This window comes from Salmo salar, chromosome ssa26 (genome assembly GCF_905237065.1).
Source record: "Salmo salar chromosome ssa26, Ssal_v3.1, whole genome shotgun sequence".
NCBI classification, from domain to species: domain Eukaryota; kingdom Metazoa; phylum Chordata; class Actinopteri; order Salmoniformes; family Salmonidae; genus Salmo; species Salmo salar.
In genome coordinates, this window is record NC_059467.1 from 52,469,370 (window position 1) to 52,495,810 (window position 26,441).

At 42.4% G+C, this 26,441-nt stretch overlaps 1 protein-coding gene across 7 annotated transcripts in view; it reads left to right on the top strand.

The window, feature by feature from the left end:
* Nucleotides 1-26,441, top strand: part of abcc12 (ATP-binding cassette, sub-family C (CFTR/MRP), member 12) — a 146,165-nt gene that overhangs the window by 39,815 nt on the left and 79,909 nt on the right. For 4 of the 7 annotated variants that reach the window (XM_045708041.1, XM_045708043.1, XM_045708039.1 and 1 more), the window contains 8 exons: nt 9,269-9,341; nt 10,651-10,854; nt 16,894-17,028; nt 20,007-20,103; nt 20,933-21,001; nt 22,472-22,561; nt 24,093-24,196; nt 25,255-25,437. In XM_045708041.1, coding sequence (XP_045563997.1) covers nt 9,269-9,341; nt 10,651-10,854; nt 16,894-17,028; nt 20,007-20,103; nt 20,933-21,001; nt 22,472-22,561; nt 24,093-24,196; nt 25,255-25,437 — 955 coding nt within the window. Of the gene's footprint in view, nt 1-6,680; nt 6,696-9,268; nt 9,342-10,650; nt 10,855-16,893; nt 17,029-20,006; nt 20,104-20,932; nt 21,002-22,471; nt 22,562-22,703; nt 22,748-24,092; nt 24,197-25,254; nt 25,438-26,441 lie in introns of those variants that run through there. The other 3 variants (XM_045708045.1, XM_045708042.1, XM_045708046.1) reach the window with 3 other exon arrangements.

Below are 26,441 nucleotides of genomic sequence, written 5' to 3' on the forward strand. Positions count from 1 at the left end.
CTCCTTTACTTTACCTGGCCAGGTAATGTTACTATGGTCTGTTCTCCTTTACTTTACCTGGCCAGGTAATGTTACTATGGTCTGTTTACCTGTTTTACCTGGCCAGGTAATGTTACTATGGTCTGTTCACCTGTTTTACCTGGCCAGGTAATGTTACTATGGTCTGTTCTCCTTTACTTTACCTGGCCAGGTAATGTTACTATGGTCTGTTCTCCTTTACTTTACCTGGCCAGGTAATGTTACTATGGTCTGTTCTCCTTTACTTTACCTGCCAGGTAATGTTACTATGTTCTGTTCTCCTTTACTTTACCTGCCAGGTAATGTTACTATGGTCTGTTCTCCTTTACTTTACCTGGCCAGGTAATGTTACTATGGTCTGTTCTCCTTTACTTTACCTGGCCAGGTAATGTTACTATGGTCTGTTCTCCTTTACTTTACCTGGCCAGGTAATGTTACTATGGTCTGTTCTCCTTTACTTTACCTGGTCAGGTAATGTTACTATGGTCTGTTTACCTGTTTTACCTGCCAGGTAATGTTACTATGGTCTGTTCTCCTTTACTTTACCTGGCCAGGTAATGTTACTATGGTCTGTTTACCTGTTTTACCTGCCAGGTAATGTTACTATGGTCTGTTCTCCTTTACTTTACCTGGCCAGGTAATGTTACTATGGTCTGTTCTCCTTTACTTTACCTGGCCAGGTAATGTTACTATGGTCTGTTTACCTGTTTTACCTGCCAGGTAATGTTACTATGTTCTGTTCTCCTTTACTTTACCTGGCCAGGTAATGTTACTATGGTCTGTTCTCCTTTACTTTACCTGGCCAGGTAATGTTACTATGGTCTGTTCTCCTTTACTTTACCTGGCCAGGTAATGTTACTATAGTCTGTTTACCTGTTTTACCTGGCCAGGTAATGTTACTATGTTCTGTTTACCTGTTTTACCTGGTCAGGTAATGTTACTATGTTCTGTTCTCCTTTACTTTACCTGCCAGGTAATGTTACTATGGTCTGTTTACCTGTTTTACCTGGTCAGGTAATGTTACTATGGTCTGTTCACCTGTTTTACCTGCCAGGTAATGTTACTATGGTCTGTTTACCTGTTTTACCTGGCCAGGTAATGTTACTATAGTCTGTTCTCCTTTACTTTACCTGGTCAGGTAATGTTACTATGGTCTGTTTACCTGTTTTACCTGGTCAGGTAATGTTACTATGGTCTGTTCACCTGTTTTACCTGCCAGGTAATGTTACTATGGTCTGTTTACCTGTTTTGCCTGCCAGGTAATGTTACTATGTTCTGTTCTCCTTTACTTTACCAGACCAGGTAATGTTACTATGGTCTGTTTACCTGTTTTACCTGCCAGGTAATGTTACTATGTTCTGTTCTCCTTTACTTTACCAGACCAGGTAATGTTACTATGGTCTGTTCTCCTTTACTTTACCTGGCCAGGTAATGTTACTATGGTCTGTTCTCCTTTACTTTACCTGGCCAGGTAATGTTACTATGGTCTGTTCTCCTTTACTTTACCTGGCCAGGTAATGTTACTATGGTCTGTTCTCCTTTACTTTACCTGGCCAGGTAATGTTACTATGGTCTGTTTACCTGTTTTGCCTGCCAGGTAATGTTACTATGTTCTGTTCTCCTTTACTTTACCTGGTCAGGTAATGTTACTATGGTCTGTTCTCCTTTACTTTACCTGGCCAGGTAATGTTACTATGGTCTGTTCACCTGTTTTACCTGGCCAGGTAATGTTACTATGTTCTGTTTACCTGTTTTACCTGGTCAGGAAATGTTACTATGGTCTGTTTACCTGTTTTACCTGGCCAGGTAATGTTACTATGGTCTGTTCTCCTTTACTTTACCTGGCCAGGTAATGTTACTATGGTCTGTTCTCCTTTACTTTACCTGGCCAGGTAATGTTACTATGGTCTGTTCTCCTTTACTTTACCTGGCCAGGTAATGTTACTATGGTCTGTTCTCCTTTACTTTACCTGGCCAGGTAATGTTACTATGTTCTGTTCTCCTTTACTTTACCTGCCAGGTAATGTTACTATGGTCTGTTTACCTGTTTTACCTGGCCAGGTAATGTTACTATGTTCTGTTCTCCTTTACTTTACCTGGCCAGGTAATGTTACTATGGTCTGTTTACCTGTTTTACCTGGCCAGGTAATGTTACTATGGTCTGTTCTCCTTTACTTTACCTGCCAGGTAATGTTACTATGTTCTGTTCTCCTTTACTTTACCTGGCCAGGTAATGTTACTATAGTCTGTTTACCTGTTTTACCTGGCCAGGTAATGTTACTATGTTCTGTTTACCTGTTTTACCTGGTCAGGTAATGTTACTATGTTCTGTTCTCCTTTACTTTACCTGCCAGGTAATGTTACTATGGTCTGTTTACCTGTTTTACCTGGTCAGGTAATGTTACTATGGTCTGTTCACCTGTTTTACCTGCCAGGTAATGTTACTATGGTCTGTTTACCTGTTTTACCTGGCCAGGTAATGTTACTATAGTCTGTTCTCCTTTACTTTACCTGGTCAGGTAATGTTACTATGGTCTGTTTACCTGTTTTACCTGGTCAGGTAATGTTACTATGGTCTGTTCACCTGTTTTACCTGCCAGGTAATGTTACTATGGTCTGTTTACCTGTTTTGCCTGCCAGGTAATGTTACTATGTTCTGTTCTCCTTTACTTTACCAGACCAGGTAATGTTACTATGGTCTGTTTACCTGTTTTACCTGCCAGGTAATGTTACTATGTTCTGTTCTCCTTTACTTTACCAGACCAGGTAATGTTACTATGGTCTGTTCTCCTTTACTTTACCTGGCCAGGTAATGTTACTATGGTCTGTTCTCCTTTACTTTACCTGGCCAGGTAATGTTACTATGGTCTGTTCTCCTTTACTTTACCTGGCCAGGTAATGTTACTATGGTCTGTTCTCCTTTACTTTACCTGGCCAGGTAATGTTACTATGGTCTGTTTACCTGTTTTGCCTGCCAGGTAATGTTACTATGTTCTGTTCTCCTTTACTTTACCTGGTCAGGTAATGTTACTATGGTCTGTTCTCCTTTACTTTACCTGGCCAGGTAATGTTACTATGGTCTGTTCACCTGTTTTACCTGGCCAGGTAATGTTACTATGTTCTGTTTACCTGTTTTACCTGGTCAGGAAATGTTACTATGGTCTGTTTACCTGTTTTACCTGGCCAGGTAATGTTACTATGGTCTGTTCTCCTTTACTTTACCTGGCCAGGTAATGTTACTATGGTCTGTTCTCCTTTACTTTACCTGGCCAGGTAATGTTACTATGGTCTGTTCTCCTTTACTTTACCTGGCCAGGTAATGTTACTATGGTCTGTTCTCCTTTACTTTACCTGGCCAGGTAATGTTACTATGTTCTGTTCTCCTTTACTTTACCTGCCAGGTAATGTTACTATGGTCTGTTTACCTGTTTTACCTGGCCAGGTAATGTTACTATGTTCTGTTCTCCTTTACTTTACCTGGCCAGGTAATGTTACTATGGTCTGTTTACCTGTTTTACCTGGCCAGGTAATGTTACTATGGTCTGTTCTCCTTTACTTTACCTGCCAGGTGATGTTACTATGTTCTGTTCTCCTTTACTTTACCTGGCCAGGTAATGTTACTATGGTCTGTTCTCCTTTACTTTACCTGGCCAGGTAATGTTACTATAGTCTGTTCACCTGTTTTACCTGCCAGGTAATGTTACTATGGTCTGTTTACCTGTTTTACCTGGCCAGGTTATGTTACTATAGTCTGTTCACTTGTTTTACCTGGCCAGGTAATGATACTATGGTCTGTTTACCTGTTTTACCTGGCCAGGTAATGATACTATGGTCTGTTTACCTGTTTTACCTGGCCAGGTAATGTTACTATGGTCTGTTTACCTGTTTTACCTGGCCAGGTTATGTTACTATAGTCTGTTCACCTGTTTTACCTGGCCAGGTAATGATACTATGGTCTGTTTACCTGTTTTACCTGGCCAGGTAATGTTACTATGGTCTGTTTACCTGTTTTACCTGGCCAGGTAATGTTACTATGGTCTGTTCTCCTTTACTTTACCTGGCCAGGTAATGTTACTATGGTCTGTTTACCTGTTTTACCTGCCAGGTAATGTTACTATGGTCTGTTTACCTGTTTTACCTGGCCAGGTAATGTTACTATGGTCTGTTTACCTGTTTTACCTGGCCAGGTAATGTTACTATGGTCTGTTTACCTGTTTTACCTGCCAGGTAATGTTACTATGGTCTGTTTACCTGTTTTACCTGCCAGGTAATGTTACTATGGTCTGTTCACCTGTTTTACCTGGCCAGGTAATGTTACTATGGTCTGTTCACCTGTTTTACCTGGCCAGGTAATGTTACTATGGTCTGTTTACCTGTTTTACCTGGCCAGGTAATGTTACTATGGTCTGTTTACCTGTTTTACCTGCCAGGTAATGTTACTATGGTCTGTTCACCTGTTTTACCTGGCCAGGTAATGTTACTATGGTCTGTTTACCTGTTTTACCTGGCCAGGTAATGTTACTATGGTCTGTTTACCTGTTTTACCTGCCAGGTAATGTTACTATGGTCTGTTCACCTGTTTTACCTGGCCAGGTAATGTTACTATGGTCTGTTTACCTGTTTTACCTGCCAGGTAATGTTACTATGGTCTGTTCACCTGTTTTACCTGGCCAGGTAATGTTACTATGGTCTGTTCACCTGTTTTACCTGCCAGGTAATGTTACTATGGTCTGTTTACCTGTTTTACCTGGCCAGGTAATGTTACTATGGTCTGTTCACCTGTTTTACCTGGCCAGGTAATGTTACTATGGTCTGTTTACCTGTTTTACCTGGCCAGGTAATGTTACTATGGTCTGTTTACCTGTTTTACCTGCCAGGTAATGTTACTATAGTCTGTTCACCTGTTTTACCTGGCCAGGTAATGTTACTATGGTCTGTTCACCTGTTTTACCTGCCAGGTAATGTTACTATGGTCTGTTCTCCTTTACTTTACCTGGTCAGGTAATGTTACTATGGTCTGTTTACCTGTTTTACCTGGCCAGGTAATGTTACTATGGTCTGTTTACCTGTTTTACCTGGCCAGGTAATGTTACTATGGTCTGTTCACCTGTTTTACCTGCCAGGTAATGTTACTATGGTCTGTTTACCTGTTTTACCTGCCAGGTAATGTTACTATGGTCTGTTCTCCTTGACTCCTGAATATCAATACATTATGTACAGAATCTGTAACTGGGTTCACCCAGAGTAGATGGAATTCCATGACATTAACGATTTTGCGGTCATCTAAGGATCTTTTCATTGGTCTAACAAACTTCTTTAACAAGCTTCCCTGCAGCAGGATCTCTTGGTGACAGTGGTTTATGGTAGGTAGAGTGGCTGGACCTGTTCTGCTTCGGACTACCACATGACCATGTGTGTGTTATGTCATCAGGTGAACGATTGGCAGAGCTCTTGTCAGGAATAGAGCAGAGGCCAATCAGTAACTCTAGAGGAAGTCTGTCCTCGGTTTACCCCATGGAGCCTGATCCAGCCCAGCCTATCCCTGGCCAGATAAATACTGTATGTCCTACTGTAGTACATCTAGTTAGATAGTACACTATCCAGGTCACTGCACCTGCCCGCCTGTCCAGCATCACTTCTCTGGACGGTTCTGACTTAGAATTTGTGGACAACTACAAATACCTAGGTGTCTGGTTAGACTGTAAACTCTCCTTCCAGACTCACATCAAACATCTCCAATCCAAAGTTAAATCTAGAATTGGCTTCCTATTTCGCAACAAAGCATCCTTCACTCATGCTACCAAACATACCCTCGTAAAACTGACCATCCTACCGATCCTCGACTTCGGCGATGTCATTTACAAAATAGCCTCCAACACCCTACTCAACAAACTGGATGCAGTCTATCACAGTGCCATCCGTTTTGTCACCAAAGACCCATATACTACCCACCACTGCGACCTGTACGCTCTCGTTGGCTGGCCCTCGCTTCATACTCATCGCCAAACCCACTGGCTCCAGGTCATCTACAAGACCCTGCTAGGTAAAGCCCCGCCTTATCTCCACTCACTGGTCACCATAGCAGCACCCACTCGTAGCACGTGCTCCAGCAGGTATATCTCTCTGGTCACCCCCAAAGCCAATTCCTCCTTTGGCCGTCTCTCCTTCCAGTTCTCTGCTGCCAATGACTGGAACGAACTACAAAAATCTCTGAAACTGGAAACACTTATCTCCCTCACTAGCTTTAAGCACCAGCTGTCAGAGCAGCTCACAGATCACTGCACCTGTACATAGCCCATCTATAATTTAGCGCAAACTACTACCTCTTCCCCTACTGTATTTATTTTATTTATTATTTTGCTCCTTTGCACCATATTATTTATATTTTAACTTTGAACTTTCTTCAAACTACAAATCTACCATTCCAGTGTTTTACTTGCTATACTTTATTTACTTTGCCACCATGGCCTTTTTTGCCTTTACCTCCCTTATCTCACATCATTTGCTCACATTGTATATAGACTTATTTATTTCTACTGTATCATTGATTGTATGTTGTTTTACTCCATGTGTAACTCTGTGTTGTTGTATGTTGTCGAACTGCTTTGCTTTATCTTGGCCAGGTCGCAGTTGTAAATGAGAGCTTGTTCTCAACTTGCCTACCTGGTTAAATAAAGGTGAAATAAAATAAAAATAAACAATTGCACCTCAGCAATTCCACAGGATTATCAGCTGTTTTAGTATCTTAACCCATATTGTTCTCATGAATGAATCCCGGATAACCCATGTTGTTCTCCTGAATGAATGAATCCCTGATAACCCATGTTGTTCTCCTGAATGAATGAATCCCTGATAACCCATGTTGTTCTCCTAAATGAATGAATCCCTGATAACCCATGTTGTTCTCCTGATTGAATCCCTGATAACCCATGTTGTTCTCCTGAATGAATCCCTGATAACCCATGTTGTTCTCCTGATTGAATCCCTGATAACCCATGTTGTTCTCCTGAATGAATCCCTGATAACCCATGTTGTTCTCCTGAATGAATCCCTGATAACCCATGTTGTTCTCCTGAATGAATGAATCCCTGATAACCCATGTTGTTCTCCTGAATGAATGAATCCCTGATAACCCATGTTGTTCTCCTGAATGAATGAATCCCTGATAACCCATGTTGTTCTCCTGAATGAATGAATCCCTGATAACCCATGTTGTTCTCCTGAATGAATCCCTGATAACCCATGTTGTTCTCCTAAATGAATGAATCCCTGATAACCCATGTTGTTCTCCTGAATGAATCCCTGATAACCCATGTTGTTCTCCTGAATGAATGAATCCCTGATAACCCATGTTGTTCTCCTGAATGAATGAATCCCTGATAACCCATGTTGTTCTCCTGAATGAATGAATCCCTGATAACCCATGTTGTTCTCCTGATTGAATCCCTGATAACCCATGTTGTTCTCCTGAATGAATCCCTGGTTACCCATGTTGTTCTCCTGAATGAATGAATCCCTGATAACCCATGTTGTTCTCCTGAATGAATCCCTGATAACCCATGTTGTTCTCCTAAATGAATGAATCCCTGATTACCCATGTTGTTCTCATGAATGAATCCCTGGTTACCCATGTTGTTCTCCTGAATGAATGAATCCCTGATAACCCATGTTGTTCTCCTGAATGAATGAATCCCTGATAACCCATGTTGTTCTCCTAAATGAATGAATCCCTGATAACCCATGTTGTTCTCCTGATTGAATCCCTGATAACCCATGTTGTTCTCCTGAATGAATCCCTGATAACCCATGTTGTTCTCCTGAATGAATCCCTGATAACCCATGTTGTTCTCCTGAATGAATGAATCCCTGATAACCCATGTTGTTCTCCTGAATGAATGAATCCCTGATAACCCATGTTGTTCTCCTGAATGAATGAATCCCTGATAACCCATGTTGTTCTCCTGAATGAATGAATCCCTGATAACCCATGTTGTTCTCCTGAATGAATCCCTGATAACCCATGTTGTTCTCCTAAATGAATGAATCCCTGATAACCCATGTTGTTCTCCTGAATGAATCCCTGATAACCCATGTTGTTCTCCTGAATGAATGAATCCCTGATAACCCATGTTGTTCTCCTGAATGAATGAATCCCTGATAACCCATGTTGTTCTCCTGAATGAATGAATCCCTGATAACCCATGTTGTTCTCCTGATTGAATCCCCTGATAACCCATGTTGTTCTCCTGAATGAATCCCTGGTTACCCATGTTGTTCTCCTGAATGAATGAATCCCTGATAACCCATGTTGTTCTCCTGAATGAATCCCTGATAACCCATGTTGTTCTCCTAAATGAATGAATCCCTGATTACCCATGTTGTTCTCATGAATGAATCCCTGGTTACCCATGTTGTTCTCCTGAATGAATGAATCCCTGATAACCCATGTTGTTCTCCTGAATGAATGAATCCCTGATAACCCATGTTGTTCTCCTGAATGAATGAATCCCTGATAACCCATGTTGTTCTCCTGATTGAATCCCTGATAACCCATGTTGTTCTCCTGAATGAATCCCTGGTTACCCATGTTGTTCTCCTGAATGAATGAATCCCTGATAACCCATGTTGTTCTCCTGAATGAATCCCTGATAACCCATGTTGTTCTCCTAAATGAATGAATCCCTGATTACCCATGTTGTTCTCATGAATGAATCCCTGGTTACCCATGTTGTTCTCCTGAATGAATGAATCCCTGATAACCCATGTTGTTCTCCTGAATGAATGAATCCCTGATAACCCATGTTGTTCTCCTAAATGAATGAATCCCTGATAACCCATGTTGTTCTCCTGAATGAATCCCTGATAACCCATGTTGTTCTCCTGAATGAATGAATCCCTGATAACCCATGTTGTTCTCCTAAATGAATGAATCCCTGATAACCCATGTTGTTCTCCTAAATGAATGAATCCCTGATAACCCATGTTGTTCTCCTGAATGAATCCCTGATAACCCATGTTGTTCTCCTGAATGAATCCCTGGTTACCCATGTTGTTCTCCTGAATGAATCCCTGATAACCCATGTTGTTCTCCTGAATGAATGAATCTCTGATAACCCATGTTGTTCTCCTGAATGAATGAATCCCTGATAACCCATGTTGTTCTCCTGAATGAATGAATCCCTAATAACCCATGTTGTTCTCCTGAATTAAGTGTCTTCATTATTATTGCCCTTTTTTGTCTTTTGTAAAGGTATGACAAAGTCATCAGTGCCTGTAGCCTGATAGCAGATCTGGCTATTCTTCCCTATGGGGACCAAACTGAGGTAAGGGCTCACATATATCCAGGTTTTGAGTCGTTCATTTGATGCTAGAGCTCAGAATGTCTTATGACTTTAAAATAACAGGGCCCAAACCTGGACACTACCGACTGGGTTTTCTCTGTAGATAGATGAACAGGGCCCAAACCTGGACACTACCGACTGGGTTTTCTCTGTAGATAGATGAACAGGGCCCAAACCTGGACGCTGCCGACTGGGTTTTCTCTGTAGATAGATGAACAGGGCCCAAACCTGGACACTACCGACTGGGTTTTCTCTGTAGATAGATGAACAGGGCCCGAACCTGGACACTACCGACTGGGTTTTCTCTGTAGATAGATGAACAGGGCCCAAACCTGGACACTACCGACTGGGTTTTCTCTGTAGATAGATGAACAGGGCCCAAACCTGGACACTACCGACTGGGTTTTCTCTGTAGATAGATGAACAGGGCCCAAACCTGGACACTACCGACTGGGTTTTCTCTGTAGATAGATGAACAGGGCCCAAACCTGGACACTACCGACTGGGTTTTCTCTGTAGATAGATGAACAGGGCCCAAACCTGGACACTACCGACTGGGTTTTCTCTGTAGATAGATGAACAGGGCCCAAACCTGGACACTACCGACTGGGTTTTCTCTGTAGATAGATGAACAGGGCCCGAACCTGGACGCTGCCGACTGGGTTTTCTCTGTAGATAGATGAACAGGGCCCAAACCTGGACACTACCGACTGGGTTTTCTCTGTAGATAGATGAACAGGGCCCAAACCTGGACACTACCGACTGGGTTTTCTCTGTAGATAGATGAACAGGGCCCAAACCTGGACACTACCGACTGGGTTTTCTCTGTAGATAGATGAACAGGGCCCAAACCTGGACACTACCGACTGGGTTTTCTCTGTAGATAGATGAACAGGGCCCAAACCTGGACACTACCGACTGGGTTTTCTCTGTAGATAGATGAACAGGGCCCAAACCTGGTCACTACCGACTGGGTTTTCTCTGTAGATAGATGAACAGGGCCCAAATCTGGATGTTATGATGTCCTGTAGATAGGTGAGCGAGGCCTGAACCTGTTCTGTACTGACTGGGTTGTTCTGCTGGTTCTGTACTGACTGGGTTGTTCTGCTGGTTCTGTACTGACTGGGTTGTTCTGCTGGTTCTGTACTGACTGGGTTGTTCTGCTGGTTCTGTACTGACTGGGTTGTTCTGCTGGTTTTGTAGATAGGTGAGCGAGGCCTGAACCTGTTCTGTACTGACTGGGTTGTTCTGCTGGTTCTGTACTGACTGGGTTGTTCTGCTGGTCCTGTAGATAGGTGAGCGAGGCCTGAACCTGTCTGGTGGTCAGAAGCAGAGGGTCAGCCTGGCCAGAGCCGTCTACTCCAACAAAGACATCATCCTGCTGGACGACCCTCTGTCTGCGGTGGACGCCCACGTAGGGAAACACATCTTCGAGGAGTGTATCAAAAAGACCCTGAAGGGGAAGAGTATTGTCCTCGTCACTCATCAACTACAGGTAGGAAGTAACTGCTGGTTACGAGCTTAAAGGTTGGTTGATCACTGAAATATGTCCTGTTTTTCCCCTTGATTATCTCACTCGTTTAGGAATATACAGTTTCATTGAACACTGAAATATGTCCAGTTTTTCCCCTTGATTATCTCACTCGTTAAGGAATATACAGTTTCATTGATCACTGAAATATGTCCAGTTTTTCCCCTTGATTATCTCACTCGTTTCATTTGCGTCTTTGTCGTGTATAATATAAAGACCTTGTAGTCTTCTCACTCTGGCTATGTTCATGGTGTGTTCAGGAACTAAGGTTGCAAAAACATTTTCTAGAGTTCACAGATTTTTCAGAGTTTTATGGCTGGAAGGATTCTCGGGGGAAATATAGGAGGGAATAAGGAATGGGAATCCTTCTACCAGGATTTAGGAAAAACCCGGGAGGAATAAAAAATAAAAATAGCCCGAGTTTTGCCAAACCCAATCAGAAACTCCCTAGCAACAGGGTAGAGAACAAATCCAATCTAATGTTATTTGTCACATGATGCGTAAACAACAGCTGTAGACTAACAGTGACATGATGACTTACCCAACAATGCAGAGAACATTTTTGAAAAATTATAGAAGATAATAAACACAAGGAATAAATCCACAATGAGTAACGATAACATGGCTGTATACAGGAAGTACCAGGTAATAACATGGCTATATACAGGAAGTACCAGGTAATAACATGGCTATATACAGGAAGTACCAGGTAATAACATGGCTATATACAGGAAGTACCAGGTAATAACATGGCTATATACAGGAAGTACCAGGTAATAACATGGCTATATACAGGAAGTACCAGGTAATAAAATGGCTATATACAGGAAGTACCAGGTAATAACATGGCTATATACAGGAAGTACCAGGTAATAACATGGCTATATACAGGAAGTACCAGGTAATAACATGGCTATATACAGGAAGTACCAGGTAATAACATGGCTATATACAGGAAGTATCAGGTAATAACATGGCTATATACAGGAAGTACCAGGTAATAACATGGCTATATACAGGGAGTACCAGGTAATAACATGGCTATATACAGGAAGTACCAGTACTGAGGAAATAACATGGCTATATACAGGAAGTACCAGGTAATAACATGGCTATATACAGGGAGTACCAGGTAATAACATGGCTATATACAGGGAGTACCAGGTAATAACATGGCTATATACAGGGAGTACCAGGTAATAACATGGCTATATACAGGGAGTACCAGGTAATAACATGGCTATATACAGGGAGTACCAGGTAATAACATGACTATATACAGGGAATACCAGGTAATAACATGGCTATATACAGGGAGTACCAGGTAATAACATGGCTATATACAGGGAGTACCAGGTAATAACATGACTATATACAGGAAGTACCAGGTAATAACATGGCTATATACAGGGAGTACCAGGTAATAACATGGCTATATACAGGAAGTACCAGGTAATAACATGGCTATATACAGGAAGTACCAGGTAATAACATGGCTATATACAGGGAGTACCAGGTAATAACATGGCTATATACAGGAAGTACCAGTACTGAGGAAATAACATGGCTATATACAGGAAGTACCAGGTAATAACATGGCTATATACAGGAAGTATCAGGTAATAACATGGCTATATACAGGAAGTACCAGGTAATAACATGGCTATATACAGGGAGTACCAGGTAATAACATGGCTATATACAGGAAGTACCAGTACTGAGGAAATAACATGGCTATATACAGGAAGTACCAGGTAATAACATGGCTATATACAGGGAGTACCAGGTAATAACATGGCTATATACAGGGAGTACCAGGTAATAACATGGCTATATACAGGGAGTACCAGGTAATAACATGGCTATATACAGGAGTACCAGGTAATAACATGGCTATATACAGGGAGTACCAGGTAATAACATGACTATATACAGGGAATACCAGGTAATAACATGGCTATATACAGGGAGTACCAGGTAATAACATGGCTATATACAGGGAGTACCAGGTAATAACATGGCTATATACAGGAAGTACCAGGTAATAACATGGCTATATACAGGAAGTACCAGGTAATAACATGGCTATATACAGGGAGTACCAGGTAATAACATGGCTATATACAGGAAGTACCAGTACTGAGGAAATAACATGGCTATATACAGGAAGTACCAGGTAATAACATGGCTATATACAGGAAGTATCAGGTAATAACATGGCTATATACAGGAAGTACCAGGTAATAACATGGCTATATACAGGGAGTACCAGGTAATAACATGGCTATATACAGGAAGTACCAGGTAATAACATGGCTATATACAGGGAGTACCAGGTAATAACATGGCTATATACAGGAAGTACCAGTACTGAGGAAATAACATGGCTATATACAGGAAGTACCAGGTAATAACATGGCTATATACAGGGACTACCAGGTAATAACATGACTATATACAGGGAGTACCAGGTCATAACATGGCTATATACAGGGAGTACCAGGTAATAACATGGCTATATACAGGGAGTACCAGGTAATAACATGGCTATATACAGGGAGTACCAGGTAATAACATGGCTATATACAGTGAGTACCAGGTCATAACATGGCTATATACAGGGAGTACCAGGTAATAACATGGCTATATACAGGGAGTACCAGTACTGAGTCGATGTGCAGGGGTACGAGGTAATAACATGGCTATATACAGGGAGTACCAGTACTGAGTCGATGTGCAGGGGTACGAGGTAGTTGAGGTAGATGTGTACATATAGGTAGGGATAAAGTGACTAGACAACAGGATAGATAATAGACAGTAACAGCAGTATACTGTAGGTAGGGGTAAAGGATAGATAATAGACAGTAACAGCAGTATACTGTAGGTAGGGGTAAAGGATAGATAATAGACAGTAACAGCAGTATACTGTAGGTAGGGGTAAAGGATAGATAATAGACAGTAACAGCAGTATACTGTAGGTAGGGGTAAAGGATAGATAATAGACAGTAACAGCAGTATACTGTAGGTAGGGGTAAAGGATAGATAATAGGCAGTAACAGCAGTATACTGTAGGTAGGGGTAAAGGATAGATAATAGGCAGTAACAGCAGTATACTGTAGGTAGGGGTAAAGGATAGATAATAGACAGTATCAGCAGTATACTGTAGGTAGGGGTAAAGGATAGATAATAGACAGTAACAGCAGTATACTGTAGGTAGGGGTAAAGGATAGATAATAGACAGTAGCAGCAGTATACTGTAGGTAGGGGTAAAGGATAGATAATAGACAGTAACAGCAGTATACTGTAGGTAGGGGTAAAGGATAGATAATAGACAGTAACAGCAGTATACTGTAGGTAGGGGTAAAGGATAGATAATAGACAGTAACAGCAGTATACTGTAGGTAGGGGTAAAGGATAGATAATAGACAGTAACAGCAGTATACTGTAGGTAGGGGTAAAGGATAGATAATAGACAGTAACAGCAGTATACTGTAGGTAGGGGTAAAGGATAGATAATAGACAGTAACAGCAGTATACTGTAGGTAGGGGTAAAGGATAGATAATAGACAGTATCAGCAGTATACTGTAGGTAGGGGTAAAGGATAGATAATAGACAGTAGCAGCAGTATACTGTAGGTAGGGGTAAAGGATAGATAATAGACAGTAACAGCAGTATACTGTGGGTAGGGGTAAAGGATAGATAATAGGCAGTAACAGCAGTATACTGTGGGTAGGGGTAAAGGATAGATAATAGGCAGTAACAGCAGTATACTGTAGGTAGGGGTAAAGGATATATAATAGGCAGTAACAGCAGTATACTGTAGGTAGGGGTAAAGGATAGATAATAGGCAGTAACAGCAGTATACTGTAGGTAGGGGTAAAGGATAGATAATAGACAGTATCAGCAGTATACTGTAGGTAGGGGTAAAGGATAGATAATAGACAGTAACAGCAGTATACTGTAGGTAGGGGTAAAGGATAGATAATAGACAGTAACAGCAGTATACTGTAGGTAGGGGTAAAGGATAGATAATAGCCAGTAACAGCAGTATACTGTAGGTAGGGGTAAAGGATAGATAATAGACAGTAACAGCAGTATACTGTAGGTAGGGGTAAAGGATAGATAATAGGCAGTAACAGCAGTATACTGTAGGTAGGGGTAAAGGATAGATAATAGACAGTAACAGCAGTATACTGTAGGTAGGGGTAAAGGATAGATAATAGGCAGTATCAGCAGTATACTGCAGATCGTCTGGGTGGATACAGTATTTGGTTAACTTTTTTCCACATTTTGCTGTTGTTACAAACACACAGACAAACACACCCAACTAATATAGGACTTCCAATCAAAGGCAACACCACACAGCTGCCTTAAATTGGAAGTCCACCCCAATTAACTCTACATAGAAACACACTTACTAGACTACACATAGAGATACATAAACATAGACCATAAACCAAAAACCCGGAAATACTAAATCAAACACCCTTTTACCAAAACACCACCCCGAACCACATAAAACAAATACCCTCTGCCACGTCCTGACCAAACTACAATAACAATTAACCCTTATACTGGCCAGGACGTGACAGACAGAGTGAAAAGAAGGAAGCCTGTACAGAATAAAAAATATTCCAAAACATCCATCCTGTTTGCAACAAGGTACTAAAGTAATACTGCAAAACAATGAGGCAAAGTAATTAACTTTTTGTCCTGGATACAACGTTATATGTTTGTGGAAAATCCAGTACAATCGTCTAGAATGTCATTGTATTCTGTAGCGTTAAGATTTCCCATCACTGGAACTAAGGAGCCCGAACCATGAAAAACAGCCCCAGAACATTATTCCTCCTCCACCAAACTTTACAGTTGGCACTATGCATTGGGGCAGGTAGCATCTCCTGGCATCTTCCAAACCCAGATTAGTCCGTTGGACTGCCAGATGGTGAAGCGTGATTCATCACTCCAGAGATCGCGTTTCCACTGGTCCATGTCAAGCGGACTCATGTCCAGCCGACGCTTGGCGTTGTGCATGGTGATCTTGGGCTTGTGTGCAGCTGCTCGGCCATGGAAACCCATTTCATGAAGCTCCTGATGAACAGTTATTGTGCTGACGTTGCTTCCAGAGGCAGTTTGGAACTCGGTAGTGGAGTGTTGCAACCGAGGACAGATGATTTTTTTTACACGCTATGCTCTTCAGCACTTGGTGGTCTCGTTCTGTTAGCTTGTGTGGCCTACCACTTCACGGTTGAGCCGTTGTTGCTCCAAGACATTTCAACTTCACAATAACAGCACTTACCAGTTGACCGGGGGCAGCTCTAGCAGGGCAGAAATTTTAAGAACTGACTTGTTGGAAAGGTGGCATCCTATGACGGTGCCACGTTGAAAGTTACTGAGTTCTTCAGTAAGGCTATTTTACTCCCAATGTTTGTCTGTGGAGATTGCATGGCTGTGTGCTCAATTTTATACACCTGTCAGCAAAGGGTTTGGCTGAAATAGCTGAATCCACTTATTTCAAGATATAACTTTTTATTTTGGCCGTCCTTTCCCTTTCTCTGTCTGTGGTTCAGATGTATTTTAGTTTGTTCAGTTGATTAAGTTGCGGGTTTGATTCCCTTGTGGGTCATAAAAGGGTTTTATTTTATCCAAAGTGACTTACAGAAAGAGGAACCCGACAGGGATATCCTCTCTCCCCTCCTCAAATTATTAACGTTATTATTCCCCTCTCTCTCTCCCTCTCCCTCTCTCTCGCTCTCTCTCCCTCTCTCTCTCTCCCTCTCTCTCTCTCCCTCTCTCTGTCTCTCTGTCTCTCTCTCTGTCTCTTCCCCTCTCTGTCTGTCTGTCTGTCTGTCTGTCTGTCTGTCTGTCTGTCTGTCTGTCTGTCTGTCTGTCTGTCTGTCTGTCTGTCTGTCTGTCTGTCTGTCTGTCTGTCTGTCTGTCTGTCTGTCTGTCTGTCTGTCTGTCTGTCTGTCTGTCTGTCTGTCTGTCTGTCTGTTTATCAGTATCTGGAGTTCTGTGACGAGGTACTGGTGTTGGAGAGTGGAAAGGTGAAGGAGGCAGGGACACACAAAGCTCTGATGAAAGCAAAAGGCCGATACGCACAGATGATCAACAACTTCCAGATGGAGAGTTCACAGGTAAGATCTCCCGTTATCCATCTCTACCTCTGATACGGAGCGTTCACAGGTAAGATCTCCCGGTATCCATCATATGTCCAGTCTAGATATCAGTCCATCTGGAGGAGACTATGTCCAGTCTAGATATCAGTCCACCTGGAGGAGACTATGTCCAGTCTAGATATTAGTCCATCTGGAGGAAACTATGTCCAGTCTAGAAATCAGTCCACCTGGAGGAGACTATGTCCAGTCTAGGCATCAGTCCACCTGGAGGAGACTGTGTCCAGTCTAGATATCAGTCCACCTGCAGGAGACTATGTCCAGTCTAGATATCAGTCCACCTGGAGGAAACTATGTCCAGTCTAGATATCAGTCCACCTGGAGGAGACTATGTCCAGTCTAGATATCAGTCCACCTGGAGGAGACTGTGTCCAGTCTAGATATCAGTCCAGCTGGAGGAGACTATGTCCAGTCTAGATATCAGTCCACCTGGAGGAGACTATGTCCAGTCTAGATATCAGTCCGCCTGGAGGAGACTATGTCCAGTCTAGATATCAGTCCACCTGGAGGAGACTATATCCAGTCTAGATATCAGTCCACCTGGAGGAGACTATGTCCAGTCTAGATATCAGTCCACCTGGAAGAGACTATGTCCAGTCTAGATATCAGTCCATCTGGAGGAGACTATGTCCAGTCTAGATATCAGTCCACCTGGAGGAGACTATGTCCAGTCTAGATATCAGTCCACCTGGAGGAGACTATGTCCAGTCTAGATATCAGTCCATCTGGAGGAAACTATGTCCAGTCTAGAAATCAGTCCACCTGGAGGAGACTATGTCCAGTCTAGGCATCAGTCCACCTGGAGGAGACTGTGTCCAGTCTAGATATCAGTCCACCTGGAGGAAACTATGTCCAGTCTAGATATCAGTCCACCTGGAGGAGACTATGTCCAGTCTAGATATCAGTCCACCTGGAGGAGACTGTGTCCAGTCTAGATATCAGTCCAGCTGGAGGAGACTATGTCCAGTCTAGATATCAGTCCACCTGGAGGAGACTATGTCCAGTCTAGATATCAGTCCGCCTGGAGGAGACTATGTCCAGTCTAGATATCAGTCCACCTGGAGGAGACTATATCCAGTCTAGATATCAGTCCATCTGGAGGAGACTATGTCCAGTCTAGATATCAGTCCACCTGGAGGAGACTATGTCCAGTCTAGATATCAGTCCACCTGGAAGAGACTATGTCCAGTCTAGATATCAGTCCACCTGGAGGAGACTATGTCCAGTCTAGATATCAGTCCACCTGGAGGAGACTATGTCCAGTCTAGATATCAGTCCACCTGGAGGAGACTATGTCCAGTCTAGATATCAGTCCACCTGGAGGAGACTATGTCTAGTCTAGATATCAGTCCACCTGGAGGAGACTATGTCCAGTCTAGATATCAGTCCACCTGGAGGAGACTATGTCTAGTTTAGATATCAGTCCACCTGGAGGAGACTATGTCCAGTCTAGATATCAGTCCACCTGGAGGAGACTATGTCCAGTCTAGATATCAGTCCACCTGGAGGACACTATATCCAGTCTAGATATCAGTCCACCTGGAGGAGACTATGTCCAGTCTAGATATCAGTCCACCTGGAGGAGACTATGTCCAGTCTAGATATCAGTCCACCTGGAGGAGACTATGTCCAGTCTAGATATCAGTCCTCCTGGAGGAGACTGTGTCCAGTCTAGATATCAGTCCACCTGGAGGAGACTGTGTCCAGTCTAGATATCAGTCCATCTGGAGGAGACTATATCCAGTCTAGATATCAGTCCACCTGGAGGAGACTATGTCCAGTCTAGATATCCGTCCACCTGGAGGAGACTATATCCAGTCTAGATATCAGTCCACCTGGAGGAGACTATGTCCAGTCTAGATATCAGTCCAGCTGGAGGAGACTATATCCAGTCTAGATATCAGTCCACCTGGAGGAGACTATGTCCAGTCTAGATATCAGTCCACCTGGAGGAGACTATGTCCAGTCTAGATATCAGTCCACCTGGAGGAGACTATATCCAGTCTAGATATCAGTCCACCTGGAGGAGACTATGTCCAGTCTAGATATCAGTCCATCTGGAGGACACTATATCCAGTCTATATATCAGTCCACCTGGAGGAGACTATATCCAGTCTAGATATCAGTCCACCTGGAGGAGACTATATCCAGTCTAGATATCAGTCCACCTGGAGGAGACTATATCCAGTCTAGATATCAGTCCACCTGGAGGAGACTATGTCCAGTCTAGATATCAGTCCACCTGGAGGAGACTATGTCTAGTCTAGATATCAGTCCACCTGGAGGAGACTATGTCCAGTCTAGATATCAGTCCACCTGGAGGAGACTATGTCCAGTCTAGATATCAGTCCACCTGGAGGAGACTATGTCCAGTCTAGATATCAGTCCACCTGGAGGAGACTATGTCCAGTCTAGATATCAGTCCATCTGGAGGAGACTATGTCCAGTCTAGATATCAGTTCACCTGGAGGAGACTATGTCCAGTCTAGATATCAGTCCATCTGGAGGAGACTATGTCCAGTCTAGATATCAGTCCACCTGGAGGAGACTATATCCAGTCTAGATATCAGTCCACCTGGAGGAGACTATGTCCAGTCTAGATATCAGTCCATCTGGAGGAGACTATGTCCAGTCTAGATATCAGTTCACCTGGAGGAGACTATGTCCAGTCTAGATATCAGTCCATCTGGAGGACACTATATCCAGTCTAGATATCAGTCCAGCTGGAGGAGACCATGTCCAGTCTAGATATCATACTATCTCTCTCTCTCTAGTACATTAGGATCCCCATTAGCTGTTTCACATGCTGCCACTTCTCTTCCTGGGGTCCAAACAAAAAATCAAATACACAGTAATTTACTGTATTGTCAAGTCCCCCCCCCCCCCAAAAAAAATATCTCTCCCACATTATTAATGTATAACTTTATCTTGTGCGTTAGGAACGAACTGCGGAGAAGAAGCCGACGCAACCAGACGCCCCGGACACGAAGGAGAAGGACCTGGATGAACACAAGGGAACAGGGATCGAAAATCCAGGTTTGATTTGATATCGATCCGTACATATCTTAACATATATTTCGCGGGTATGACACGGTGTCGCTGTCACATCCTGTATTGTAACGCTATCGGGGAAACCAAAAAGGGTGTCTTCTTTCGATACATTACATTCTTATGTGTACAGTTAGCTCTGTCGTTTATAAAAAGGTTTTGTTTATTTTTATTTATTTATTTCACCTTTATTTAACCAGGGTAGGCTAGTTGAGAACAAGTCCTTTATTTAACCAGGGTAGGCAAGTTGAGAACAAGTCCTTTATTTAACCAGGTAGGCAAGTTGAGAACAAGCTCTCATTTACAACTGCGACCTGGGCCAAGATAAAGCAAAGCAGTTCGACAACATACAACAACACAGAGTTACACATGGAATAAACAACAACACAGAGTTACACATGGAGTAAAACAATAAACAAGCCAATAACACAATAAACAAGTCAATGACACAGTAGATAGAAAAAAAGAAAGTCTATATTCAGTGTGTGCAAAAGGCGTGAGGAGGAAAGGCAATAAATAGGCCATAGGAGCGAATAATTACAATTTAGCAGATTAACACTGGAGTGATAAACGAGCAGATGATGATGTGCAAATAGAAATACTGGTTTGCAAAAGAGCAGAAAAGTAAATAAAAATTAAAACAATATGGGGATGAGGTAGGTAGATTGGGTGGACTATTTACAGATGGGACTATGTACAGCTGCAGCGATCGGTTAGCTGCTCAGATAGCTGATGTTTAAAGTTAGTGAGGGAGATATAAGTCTGTTGTGTGTCATTACTGGGATTTACCTCACGTCTCTCCCCCCCCCCCCGACAGCTTTTGACATGTCCGATGAGAATCCAGACGAGTCGGGAGGAAGTCAATCGGTATCACATGACGTCAACGGTAATTTGAGCCAAGTCCTCGATTCCTTCGCATTCCGATCCTCTCGAACGTGTTATGGATGTTACACCATGTGGCATTTTAAATGAACAATATCAATTCATTACATCAACGTGATGGTTGTTGTTGTTTATTATGGTTGTTGTTGTTTATTATGGTTGTTGTTGTTGTTTATTATGGTTGTTGTTGTTTATTATGTTTGTTGTTATTGTTGTTTATTATGGTTGTTGTTGTTGTTTATTATGGTTGTTGTTGTTTATTATGGTTGTTGTTGTTGTTTATTATGGTTGTTGTTGTTTATTATGGTTGTTGTTGTTTATTATGTTTGTTGTTGTTTATTATGGTTGTTGTTGTTTATTATGGTTGTTGTTGTTTATTATGGTTGTTGTTGTTGTTTATTATGGTTGTTGTTGTTGTTTATTATGGTTGTTGTTGTTTATTATGGTTGTTGTTGTTTATTATGGTTGTTGTTGTTTATTATGGTTGTTGTTGTTTATTATGTTTGTTGTTATTGTTGTTTATTATGGTTGTTGTTGTTGTTTATTATGGTTGTTGTTGTTGTTTATTATGTTTGTTGATGTTAATTATGGTTGTTGTTGTTTATTATGTTTTTTGTTGTTTATTATGGTTGTTGTTGTTTATTATGGTTGTTGTTGTTTATTATGGTTGTTGTTGTTTATTATGTTTGTTGTTGTTTATTATGGTTGTTGTTGTTTATTATGGTTGTTGTTGTTTATTATGGTTGTTGTTGTTTATTATGGTTGTTGTTGTTGTTTATTATGGTTGTTGTTGTTTATTATGGTTGTTGTTGTTTATTATGGTTGTTGTTGTTTTTTATTATGGTTGTTGTTGTTTATTATGGTTGTTGTTGTTTATTATGGTTGTTGTTGTTTATTATGGTTGTTGTTGTTTATTATGGTTGTTGTTGTTTATTATGTTTGTTGTTGTTTATTATGGTTGTTGTTGTTTATTATGGTTGTTGTTGTTTATTATGGTTGTTGTTGTTTATTATGGTTGTTGTTGTTGTTTATTATGGTTGTTGTTGTTTATTATGGTTGTTGTTGTTTATTATGGTTGTTGTTGTTTATTATGGTTGTTGTTGTTGTTTATTATGTTTGTTGTTGTTAATTATGGTTGTTGTTGTTTATTATGTTTTTTGTTGTTTATTATGGTTGTTGTTGTTTATTATGGTTGTTGTTGTTGTTTATTATGGTTGTTGTTGTTTATTATGGTTGTTGTTGTTTATTATGGTTGTTGTTGTTGTTTATTATGGTTGTTGTTGTTGTTTATTATGGTTGTTGTTGTTTATTATGGTTGTTGTTGTTTATTATGGTTGTTGTTGTTTATTATGGTTGTTGTTGTTTATTATGGTTGTTGTTGTTTATTATGGTTGTTGTTGTTGTTTATTATGTTTGTTGTTGTTGCTGTTGATGATGTCTGTTGATATTTGTTGTCGTTGTTGTTGTCTGGTAGTGTCTAAGGACCAGCTGGTGACTCAGGAGGGTTCTCAGGAGGGTTCTGTTACCTGGAGGACCTACCACCAGTACTGTAAGGCTACAGGAGGTTAGAAACACACCTTACACACACACACACACACACACTCTGAACCTTAACCCCCGAGTTAACCCTGACCTACCACCAGTACTGTAAAGCTGCAGGAGGTTAGAAACACACCTTACACACACACACACTGAACCTTAACCCCCGAGTTAACCCTGACCTACCACCAGTACTGTAAGGCTACAGGAGGACAGAAACACACCTCATTCACCTCAGCCAATCAGCTTTACTCCTCACACCTGGTGGAGCAGGGATACCCAGATGTAAGCAAATCATTCATCTTTCACTTGACTCCAATATTGTAGCGGTATAGTGTGGGTTATGCTTGAGTCATGCTGAATCCTGTATCTCCTCTTGTCTCTCTGGTCTCTCCTCTCCCCTTTGGTCTCTCCTCTATCATCTGGTCTCTCCTCTCTCCTCTACCCTCATTTCTCCTCTGGTCTCTCCTCTGGGGTCTCCTTTGGTCTCTCTTATGGTGTCTCCTCTCTCCTCTGGTTTCTCCCCTGGTCTCTCCTCTGGTCTCCTCTCTGGTCTCCACTCTCCCCTGGTTTCTCCTTTCCTCTGATTTCTCCTCTGATCTCTCTTCTCTCCTCTGGTCTCTCCTCTGGTCTCTCTTCTCTCTTCTGGTCTCTCCTCTGATCTCTCCTATCTCTTCTGGTCTCTCCTCTCTCTTCTGGTCTCTCCTCTGATCTCTCCTCTCTCTTCTGGTCTCTCCTCTCTCCTCTGGTCTCTCCTCTGGTTTCTCCTCTTGTCTCTACTCTCTCCTCTTCTCTCTGGTCTCTCATATTTTCTCTCATCTGGTATCTCCTCTGGTCTCTGGTCTCTCCTCTGGTCTCCCCTCTCCTCTCTCCTCTGGTCTCTCCTCTGGTCTCCCCTCTCCTCTCCTCTGGTCTCTCCTCTGGTCTCCCCTCTCCTCTCCTCTGGTCTCTCCTCTGGTCTCCCCTCTCCTCTTTCCTCTGGTCTCTCCTCTGGTCTCCCCTCTCCTCTTTCCTCTGGTCTCTCCTCTGGTCTCTCCTCTCCTCTCTCCTCTGGTCTCTCCTCTGGTCTCCGCTCTCCTCTCCTCTGGTCTCCCCTCTCCTCTCCTCTCTCCTCTCCTCTCTCCTCTCCTCTGGTCTCTCCTCTCCTCTCTCCTCTGGTCTCTCCTCTCCTCTCTCCTCTGGTCTCTCCTCTGGTCTCCCCTCTCTTCTCTCCTCTCCTCTCTCCTCTCCTCTCCTCTGGTCTCTCCTCTGGTCTCTCCTCTGGTCTCCCCTCTCTTCTCTCCTCTCCTCTCTCCTCTCCTCTCCTCTGGTCTCTCCTCTGGTCTCCCCTCTCCCCTGGTCTCTCCTCTCCTCTCTCCTCTTCTCTCCTCTCCTCTCTCCTCTCCTCTCCTCTCTCCTCTTCTCTCCTCTCTTCTCTCCTCTCCTCTCCCCTCTCCCCTCTCCTCTTCTCTCTCCTCTCCTCTCTCCTCTCCTCTCCTCTCTCCTCTTCTCTCCTCTCTTCTCTCCTCTCCTCTCCTCTCTCCTCTCCTCTCTCCTCTGGTCTCTCTGGTCTCCAGGGTACATGCTGCTGTCTCTCATCATCATCGCCTTCATCTGCTTGGTGGGGACCACTGCCTTCAGTAACTGGTGGCTGAGCTACTGGCTGGAGCAGGGATCAGGGGTAAGTCTACTGTAGTTACTTCTCCTTATGTTTTCAAATGTTTGTCAATTGACCCTTCGCTAAGCCCCACCCACCTTTTGGTTACTGTTGCAACCTCTGAGAACATTTTCTCTGGAAGACCAATTCATCCCTCAAACCACTGGTGAAATCCACCTTACAGTGTTGGTTTTTTTTTTTACACAATGAAATGAAAGACAGTGTCACGTCCTGGCCAGTATAAAGGTTAATTAGTATTGTAGTTTGGTCAGGACGTGGCAGAGGGTATTTGTTTTATGTGGTTCAGGGTGGTGTGTTTTGTAAAAAGGGTGTTTGATTTAGTAATTCCGGGTTTTGGTTTATGTTTAGGTATTTCTATTGTGGCTAGCCACTGAACGGCTCTGAATTCACTGTCAGCAAGCAGTCACCGCTATAACCACCTTTTGGAAGCTAACTATTTCCCCTTTAAAATGTGCATCATGATGATAGCAGATGAGTTGGTTTCATAACATGGCTAACTTAGCTAGCTAACATACATTTAGCGAAAACATGTTACATGGAGCGGCTAGCTAGCGTTAGCAAAATTTTTGGTTGTCAATGAGACTGAGAGTTAGCTAACCAGCGGAGCTAGCAAAACAATGTAACCAAAGTATAATTTAGGATTCAATAAATACTAATATCAACAGGCTGGGTATTTCAGGAATCACAGTAGCGCCTGGTGCACTGTTGAATTATTTAGCCGTTTAAAACTATTTTTTTGTTTTGAAGAAAACTCAGTTTCTGCCATTTCCCTGGCTTTCTCTTGCGTTTGAAACGTGAGCTTGTCCGAGATGATGTCGGACTCGACGACAGTTGCTATCCAATGGAGCGCTGCGATTGGTTTCCCCCCAAAAAACATTTTTTTCTAGAGCTTTAGAAAAGGGTCCTATTTTATCAGATCAGATGACATTTGATCTGTAATAAAAATGTAACATACACATGCTGCATCTGTTTCTATAGACTAGTTAAACCATTCTTAGTACCTTACACAGTAACAAATCCATATATTGACTACGGGCTCTTTAACGTGTGATTTTTTTCAGACAGCGAACGTGTCGAATTCCACCGCAGGGAACATCTCCCTGAACCCTGACCTGAGCTTCTACCAGATGGTTTACGGCCTGGTGGTGGTGGCCATGCTGGTCTTCAGCTTTATCAAGGGCTACTCTTTCACCAAAGTTACGCTGCACGCGTCCTCCAAGCTACACGACACCATGTTCAGAAACGTAACTACCACACAACAACACTGTTATCGATCACACTACACCACACAACGAACACTGTTATCGATCACACTACACCACACAACAACACTGTTATCGATCACACTACACCACACAACAACACTGTTATCAATCACACTACACCACACAACAACACTGTTATCAATCACACTACACCACACAACGAACACTGTTATCGATCACACTACACCACACAACAACACTGTTATCGATCACACTACACCACACAACAACACTGTTATCGATCACACTACACCACACAACACTGTTATCGATCACACTACACCACACAACACTGTTATCGATCACACTACACCACACAACAACACTGTTATCGATCACACTACACCACACAACAACACTGTTATCAATCACACTACACCACACAACAACACTGTTATCAATCACACTACACCACACAACGAACACTGTTATCAATCACACTACACCACACAACAACACTGTTATCGATCACACTACACCACACAACAACACTGTTATCGATCACACTACACCACACAACAACACTGTTATCGATCACACTACACCACACAACAACACTGTTATCGATCACACTACACCACACAACACTGTTATCGATCACACTACACCACACAACAACACTGTTATTGATCACACTACACCACACAACACTGTTATCGATCACACTACACCACACAACACTGTTATCGATCACACTACACCACACAACACTGTTATCGATCACACTACACCACACAACAACACTGTTATCGATCACACTACACCACACAACAACACTGTTATCAATCACACTACACCACACAACAACACTGTTATCAATCACACTACACCACACAACGAACACTGTTATCAATCACACTACACCACACAACAACACTTTTATCAATCACACTACACCACAACAACACTGTTATCAATCGTATTGAAAATGACAGGGGAGAGGGACAATGCGGGATGATAAACCAAAAGTTATTGATGAGGAA